The sequence below is a fragment of the Lolium rigidum genome, chromosome 2 (assembly GCF_022539505.1).
Source record: "Lolium rigidum isolate FL_2022 chromosome 2, APGP_CSIRO_Lrig_0.1, whole genome shotgun sequence".
Classification (NCBI taxonomy): domain Eukaryota; kingdom Viridiplantae; phylum Streptophyta; class Magnoliopsida; order Poales; family Poaceae; genus Lolium; species Lolium rigidum.
This window is the reverse complement of record NC_061509.1, coordinates 79,867,539-79,876,493: the sequence shown is the minus strand read 5'-3', so window position 1 is coordinate 79,876,493 and position 8,955 is coordinate 79,867,539. Positions and strand designations below refer to the sequence as shown.

The following is an 8,955-nucleotide window of genomic DNA, read 5'->3' as shown; positions in this document are numbered from 1 at the left end:
GTAAACCCCGGGTATCATCTTCGGCAGGCCCATTTGGGATGCCTATGTCAGTAGTCGACGGCGAAGCTCCAGGTACCGGCGACGTCTCCGGGGAGGGCTCCAATCGACGGCGAACTTCTGCGGTGGCTCACGGTAGTGATGAAGCAATTGCGGTGCTCCGGTGGCTAATGTCGCTGGGTGAGTAGTTGAGGAGGTCGAGGGAGGAGAGGCGAGTGCGGCGGTGTGAAGAATTCGACGAGGAGGGGTCTCCTTTTATAGGCGAGGAAGGGCACCGAGGTGCTGCGGCAGGGTCGACCACGGCGCGGGCTCTCCGGCGAGCTAGGGAGGTAGGCGAGGGCGGCGTGTCCTGTTCAGCGCGTCATGGCGATCCTCTAGGCAGCTACGGCGAGACTAGGCGGTGCCCAACACGGTCGGGTGGTCGCGGAGTGCTGCGTGGCAATGGTGCGATGCGGTCGTCGTCTCCGGCGGCGGCGGGCGCGGGTCGGTGTCGTGAGCGTGTCTGGCGCGTTCGCGGTGGCACGGCGATGCTCAACGTGGAGAAAAGGGGGCCAGGGGTGGCGCAAGGTGGGGAGGCGACGCGTGGCCGTGGCGCGCGCCGGCAGACACGCGATGGCGTCGCCATGCCGCTCCTGTCGCGCCAGGGCGTCGCGGGCGCGTGCTGGTCTGGGCGTTGTGGTCCACCGTTCGACAATTGGCGCATATGAGCATGCTCAGGGGACCAAGGGGATGCAGTATGGCAAGGTTGCTAGGGTTAGGATGGAGAGAGATAGAGGCATGTGTGCATGCAAGGTGGCCGGCATGGCTAGGGTTTGGCCATGTCTAGCCCTTGCTAGGGTTTTAGTGGCTTGGTTTAGGTGGAGAGGGAACCAGGGAACAAGTAGGGCACAAGTGTTGAGTAGGGTTGGCCAACACTATTAGGAATAGTGATTTTGAGATTTGGGTAGATTTGAATTCCAAGTTTTTGTCAAATTTGCCCTATGCAATTAGATTTGAAAATTGTGAGAGGGATGGATTGGACTTGCTTCAAATGACCAGAGACACACAATGGGGGTAGTTGCATTTACAAAATAAAAGAAATGCAGAATTTCAAAGTGGGTGTGATGTTGAATTTGTTAAAAAGTCCCAACTTTGCTTGAGCATAGTTTTGAATCTATGATGAATTCGCAATGGTGGTCTTTACCAAAGTTGTTCACCTTGATGTGTACTTGGATGAGATGCAAAGAGTTGGAATTTTTTGGTTTGAAAATCTCAAAATCCAGAGGCTCAAAGTAGTGATCAGATTAAAAATGGCAGATTTGACCATTAGTGCATGTGAGCACAATTTGATTTCAAATTTGATTTGATTTGAGTTTCTTTGATTCCAAAAGTGTTTATAAGTGTTTAGTAACATAATACAACTAATGGTGCAAGCCAAAATGGTCTAGGTTAAAGATTTGCAAAATTGGCCATAGCCACATATGTGTATATTGCATTTTTCTTATTTTCTTTTTCTTTGCTTCACTTAGGCATGGTGTAGGGTTTATTTAGTGTTAGATTGAGTTTGGTAAAGGGTTCAAACCATTTGGGGAAAGTGTGAGTGCATGGGTCAAGATTTGGTATTATGGCTATGTGCCACATATGCCTCTATGCATAGTTTTATTTTATTTTTGTTTTTACATTGGATTTAGTTGGTAAGCACTAGGTTAGGTTTGTTGAGGTTTTGCAAACCATCTAAACAAGATAGGACATGGTGTAGGTTATTATTTGCAAGAATGGCTATGGGTTCACATAGGTCTTTTCTTTTTAATTTGATTTCTTTTTATTTGGTTTATCTTGGAGGGTAAAAAGGAGAGTAGGGTTTAGGGTTTTAGATCATTTCAAATACTTCAACAATCAATCATGGCAATAACACAACACATAAGCATGATCACTATGCATCAAACTTAATTTAATAAAAGTTTTTGTTGGTTCCAAATTTTGGAAATAGGAAATTCATTTTTTTTCTTTGTTTGAAAATTTGGGATGTTACAAGTATGAGGTGCATGATGTTCCGAACATCGATGTTGGTGATGTTTCATCCATGCCTGTAGATGACAAGCCAGTTCTTGTTGGTGACAAGCCGGATGAAGCTAATCCTATTGTTGATGATGATGTTGCAGCATGTGCTACAGTTCCAGTTTGTGTGCATGTCAGTATACAAACTGATGATGTTTGTGTTGATGGTGTTTCAGTACATATGGCGCAGATGCGCGTGGGAGGAGTTGGAGGCGAGCGCGTCAGTGGAAACAGTGGGCAGCGGCACTACCGTGTTAGGAGTACTGCAGTCCAGTTTTCCGCAACACCGCGGATGTATCGAGGCAAGGATGGACGTGTGAGACACTTATATGGACCAGGAATTGCACATCTTGTGCAGGGTCATGTTCAGCGACACAGGGGTCCATCAAAACCTCACAAGAAGATGGTATTGGCGCCGAAGTCCAAGCTAATGTAGAGAATAAAGGAGGCGTCAAGTGATGTATCAAGTCAACCAAGCCGCGAGGGAGGATGTGGTGTGGAAGGCAAGCAAGACTTGAGGACAGCGCGGACGTGTGATGTTCATATCACATCACCTTTTCCAGAAGACCCTCACGCGTTGGGGACACCGCTTCTTGAAGGGGGGGGGGGGGATGATACGGGCATGAAGGCCAAGGTGAAGCCCAATTTCAGAACTCCACCTAGCTAGTTATCTTATTTATCGTATTTTATGTCTATGGTCATATGTGGACCAATTAGGGATTTTTATTGAGTTGAGTCTGTTTGGTTTGGGCCTGTCCAAACTAAGGTAGAGAGGCCCACTAGGGGCTGGCCGGCCACCCCCTGATTAAGGGTGGGCACGGCTAGGGTTTAGGGTTAGAACCAGTTTGAGTTAAGATTAGACGCTATCGCGTGTGTGCTTAGTGAAGCATCCCTCTGGGGACGGCGCCGCCGTTTTTCTATTATCGTTGCTGCGAAGGTTCTTGTGTTCATCAAGGATTGTCGTGCTTTGGTTTTGAGACGTGGTGATCTCTATCACGTTGCTTGCTGGATTTATCCCCTACTTCAGGTTGCGTTCCGCGCGTAATTAGGAGTATCTACTATCCCTGATTCTCGATGTGAAAGATCGGGCAACACCCTAAAAGGATCTGCTGGGATCCCCTTATCAGGCTCCCCGCCGCCGCCGTCGTCAGACAACCTCCTCCGATGGCGGTGGACAGAATAGATCGAGGTCTCGAAAGGCTGGTGGTGGCTCGAGCGCGGTAGATCCCTGAGTCGCCCTAAGCGGATGACAAGGAGGGTCAGTTTCCCTAAACCACATAGATGGACCTGAAGTGATTGATTTCCAGCGAGATTTTACATATAGGCTTCAAGATTTCTCTTTTCTTCAGTGGAAATAGGTAAACCGTCAGAGAATCCACATCTGTGTACTGGCTGAGACATACGCTTGATAACCCTCCTCTAATAATAACTAATACTAAACTAGCAACGAAGAAAGTCTCTATGTAAGCCAAACAATTTCTATTAGACATTCATCCATGTGCTCCAAATTTTACATTTTTTCGCTTCAGCGTTTCAGAACTCATGTGAACCAACTAACCAAGTAGACCCGAAAACACGCATACATTGCTCCACTTCCTTTGTAGCATTTTCGATAAGGTTTCGATAAAGAAAATATATTAATATCAAATGATACCAATTACACCTAGCCTCTGCAATAACGCAATGCCCTGATGACAATATGAATGCAGACAGCTAAACAAAGAAAAATAAAACTAAGAAATAAAATTCCCGCTACAGAATTCCAACCTTACATCCACCACCAAGACAACACTTGAAATTCAGACTCTCCAAAAACGACGCCTCTAAAAAGGGAACAGAGCACATCCACCGTCGTGTCCCGATCAATAATCTTAGGTTTTCACCCTGAAGATAGTCTCCGCTCTCAAAACAATGTCTTCAACAAGAATATTGCTAGGCAAAACCAGTTAAAGCCAGACATTGAGTTTTCACCCTGAAAGGTAAGACTCCAAACTTTACATGTGTTGCCGCTCCCGCTTTCATACCACTGCTACGAAGCCCGGAACACCACGCAAGTCCCTCAACAGAGCAGAAACTTGATCCTCCCTTCGCTAGTCCTCCAATCCAGCTTAATGATATTCTCATCTTCTGACTTCACCATGGACCAAATGTCACTTGATGTCAACACACAAATAGAGCTTCGGGCAACTCGCTCCAGAACCAATCGGTCAGAGTAAAAGCATGGGTGCGCACGACCGAATACCACCGATCCAGCAAACTCTATAGGCAATAGAAGCACTGTTACATTCACCGACGGCGCCTTCCGAAACTCAACACTCTGGTCAGATCAAGAAGGACAGGCTTCAGGAAGGTCTTCATCATCAACCAAGAGAGACCCTAGGACCGCCGACTTTATTCAGGTCGGGCCCCCACACCGCCAACCATCCCAGGCTGGCCAAGGTCGCCGTCGGAGACACCAAGCGCAGATCGCATAGTCCGGAGACCGCTCACGCCTGGGCCCCCATGTCGCCCAACCACCACGGCTGCCGCATCCACGCAGCATGCCGGAACCGAAGCGCCACGCGCCGCCAACGTGCCCCGACGCCGCGACCCGCACATGCCCGCAAAGGCCCAGATCGGGCCCTACTGCCATGGACGGCCACAACCCCCGGGAACACGCCAGGCGTTGCAGCCGCGTCCACCTGCCGTTCGCACCACCGCCACGCGCCTCCCTGCGCCACCACACCTCTCCCTACGCCACCACACGCCGCCGCGCCGTCGGGAACCACCGCCGCCACCCAGGCCAATGCCCCTGACGACCGCACGAGAGAACCCCGCCCCCCGTCGCTTTGGTCGGCCACGTCCTACGACGGAGGCGAAGGGGAGAGAGGGGGCGGGGGCTGACCCCGGCGGCGGCTAGGGTTGGGGCCTCCGGTGCCGCCCGAGCGGGGGCGACACGGGAGGGGTTGGGGGCCTTTTTGTGTTGCTCCACCCTTAAAAAGTAACTAAATTGCAATTTCTTCCTAGATAAATTGACCTCCAAAAGTTTCCAGAAAATCCAAAATACGAAAAATAGGTGTTTCTTGTTTTCCAGAGGTAGATACAAAAATAATGAGAATTGTGGAAAATCCTATAAATCATTTAAAATAGTGGTGATAACTAAAAATGTGTTGCATATTAATATAATAAACTCCAAAATGCATAATTTCCTTCACACCATATCAAACTACAACTACTAATTTCTCCATTATTTTCTTTTGCCCTTTTCTAATATTTTCAGCTTGTTTCCATCATCTTTTGCCCATGATTTTTTTTTGTCATGGTTCCAATTGATTTTTTTTTATCATTTTCCACCATTTTGTCATCTTCCCATCATTTTAAAATATTTTTCCATTGTTAATACCAATTTGTTTTTAGCACGTCTCCCCAATTCGAAGTGTTGGTCTAGATTTTCATTTTTTAAATCATTTTTAACATTTTTTTCATATTTTTCTGGAAGTTACACCTGTAATAGTAATTGGGAAAACACCTCGGAATCATCGAGGAAAGAATCTAAGTTACAAAAATAAACTCGATTACTTATCTTTCGTGCTTCTTACAAGTCTTGATTTAGTAGTTCTTCCTTCTTGGTGCTTAGTATTAACATTCTCTTCCTTTGTTAACCATTACCTCCATGGGTAATGTGGAAAACACCTCGAAAAATCCTCATGAAGAACTACAAAGCAACGCAATACACATTGTATGCCATAGAGGGCTCCCAACAATCAAGTAGACATGATAAAAACATACATATATTATAATATATGGAAATATGCTGTTGAGAACAGTAACACATTTGCGGTAGAGAAATGTATATTTTCCTTAGAAGGCAATGCAAATACATGCAGGGGCGGAGCTCCCAGTAGGGCAAGGTAGGGCAGCCGCGTTACCTTGATTTTTGGTGAATACACACAGATGCGCGTGTTTTTTTCTGAAAATTTTGAGTGGTCATACATCGAAAACGGACTCCGTATGAGAAAGTTATGTGTGTTTCAGTAAAAACACTGCACAAAATCGATTACAGACCAAAAATATAGACTATTTTTACCTCCAAATATAAACTCGTATTCTAGATTCAATGTGAATAATATTGCGTGTATTACAGAGATTTATCATTGAATGTACCCTAGTATATACAAGATAAGCTCGAGTTATTCATTATACATACTTGTAGAATTGAAGATTTTTAGATATTTTAAAGACATGTAATACTTTCTCCGACTGGATTATTACACCATTAAGATGACATAGCGTTTAACCGTGACGACATCAACAATTGAAAGGAATTTTCTAGCAACAAAAATAATCAAAATCGAGTTGCGCACCGAACAAGGGATAATCAAACGTCTTGATTATTTGAATTACATCATATTCTTTAAGAAGATGTAAAGCTTTGCCGTTGAGTTAGCATTATTGGTATGTTTTTTTAGATTATACTTATAATCAATTTTTTTATTTTATTGTATTGAGATATTATACTCTTTTAGGATTATTTGGTATTTGCACAAAGTTCGCCCTACCTTAAATTTTTTTCGTCCTTCGCCACTGAATACATGGAAGTGGGAACTTAAATATGTAGCGTACTGTAGTGCAGAAAATATATTAATACGCTGTAAATAATAAATTTCTTTGATAAACTCCCCATCGTTAAACTCGCATCAACGGTGATACATATGCCGACCTGATCCCACTACTTGTCATGGGGATTTACAGATTCAAAAAGAAATAAAAAATATTGAATTATTACAAGCATGCAGGCGCTCTCGATCGCGGCTGCATGAAACGAAAACGAAGTTAACAAAACCGCTCGCCGCCCGGGTCATGCACATACATACGTTCAGTAGTATGTTTGCATGATCGATGTATAATCTTAGCCTTAGCGAGCTGATCAGGCTTTGTAGCCACCAGCAGCGGCGGTGGCACCACCGGCGGCGGCGGTTGCGGCGCCGGTGGCAACGGTTGCGGCGCCTGTGGCAGCGGCGGCAGCGGGCTTGGCGACCTTCTGTGCCTGGGACATGGCGGTGATGGCCTTGGTCAACGCGGCCTCAAAGACGGCGTACTTGACCTCGGGCGCGGCGGCGACGGTGGCGGCGTAGGCCTGCTTGACCGCGGCCTCGAGGGAGGGGATGAACTTGTAGGTCTCATAGGCGCCGCCCGTGCACTCCTTGAGGGCCTTGTTGAAGGCACTCTCGAAGACGGTGAACTTGTCGTTGGTGGGGGCGGCGTTGGCGGCGGTGGCTGCGATCTTGAAGGCAGCATCGATCTTGTCAACGATCTGCAGCTCACCGGTGGGGATCTTAGCAGCAGGGACCTCCTCGGTGGCGGGCTTGACGGCGTGGACCTCGAGGGCGCCGGCGATGACGCGGAGCGCTTCGGTGAGGGCAGTGACGAAGGCGTCGTACTTGGCCTCGGGGGTGGCGCCCTCGGCGGCCTTGTAGGCGACGTCGTAGGCGGTGTCGAGCTTGGGGATGAGGCCGGGTGCCTTGGCGGCGGACGTGGCGAGGAGGCCCTTGGAGGACTCGGAGAAGGCGGCCTCGAAGATCTTGAACTTGTCCGCCGGAGGGGCGTTGGCAGCGGCGGCCACGGCTGCCTTGAAGCCAGCGTTGACGTCCTCCAGCAGCTTCTGCTCGTCGGTCGTCGCCTTCCCTCCAGCCGCAGCCGGGGTGGCAGCAGGAGTAGCCGGGGTGGCCGCGGCTGCGGGGGTGTAGCCGGCGTCAGCGGCGTAGGAGGCGTCCGGGCCCGCCATGAGGGCCACGGCGAGGAATAGAGCCACCGTGTACTTCTGGACGGCCATTGCTGCTCTTGCGTTTGTTTGTACGAGGGAGGGATAGCGAATGGATTGTGTCGTGTTTGTGTTGTGTTGTGAGGAAGGAGGTGGCTCTATATATACATACGTACGGGGGGAATGCATAGGTTGATGCATGGTGAGAGGCTAGGAGAGCTTTGCGCGCCCAAATTAGAAGTTCCATTGCATGCCATGCACATGGCCTTTCTGCTACCACTAATCTCCTTGTGTGTTGTGTCGTTTGTTCGACCGACTCTTTCTTCACTACCAATTTTTTGCTTTTCTATAAGCTGTTATATATTCACACGGCGCACACGTCTGTCTGGTAGGAGTAGTTTTGTTCTGTTACAAAGTTTATTATTGTGTAAGTATTGTGTATACTGCAAGAGCCAGTGCGCCAAGCGCCATGGACAATTGTTAAAGTCTGCTGCTCGCACCATGCATCTAGGATCCTGGGACGATCAAGTTGGCCCTCGCCAATAACTTATGCAACCATTCAAGTGTCGAATCGAAAGCAAAACTTCATCCTACGTAATTCAATCATATAATGTATAGTTTTGTGTGCTTATTACCGGTTCTTATTATCAATAGTTTGCTAACACGGCTTACATCACTAGTAGAAAAAGAGGCTTCCGTCCAGCCCCATTAGTCGCGAAAATATAGGAACCGCGACTAATGGGGTCTTTAGTCGCGGTTCGGGAGGCGAACCGCGACTAAATACCTGGGCCCAGCGCGCTCGGTGGCCAGGTGGTGGATGGGAGGGGTTTTAGTCGCGGTTGGCCAGGCCAACCGCGACTAAAGGTCCTCAGGCCTGGCCCGAAGGCCTTTAGTCGCGGTTGGCCAGGCCAACCGCGACTAAAGGCCCATCCCTATAAAAGAACCTCAGCTCACTGCACTTAGCCTCACAAACTTCACAAGGGGGTGTTAGGTTTGCTTTTGGTTCCTCTTATGCACACAAGGTGTTTGATGAAATGCCCCAAGAGCATGAAACAAACATGATATGAAGTGTCGGAGCCACACTTGAGCTTCCTCATTTATTTTTTCCTCCTCAATCGCGGTTAGCAACTTGAACCTTTCATGTGTCATTGATAAAATATGCATGTGTGTAGTTCATTGTT

General features: G+C 47.9%; 1 protein-coding gene across 1 annotated transcript; it reads right to left on the bottom strand.

Annotated features, from left to right (window-relative positions):
- Window positions 1-6,940: 6,940 nt before the first annotated feature.
- Window positions 6,941-7,846, bottom strand: LOC124686786 (major pollen allergen Lol p 5a-like). Its single transcript, XM_047220685.1, has one exon. The coding sequence runs from the start codon at window positions 7,844-7,846 to the stop codon at window positions 6,941-6,943; it is 906 nt and encodes a 301-aa protein (XP_047076641.1).
- Between the last annotated feature and the right edge of the window lie 1,109 nt (window positions 7,847-8,955).

What these genes read in the sequence shown, in the direction of transcription:
- LOC124686786 (XM_047220685.1), bottom strand. Translation starts at nt 7,846, where the DNA reads ATGGCCGTCCAGAAGTACACGGTGGCTCTATTCCTCGCCGTGGCCCTC.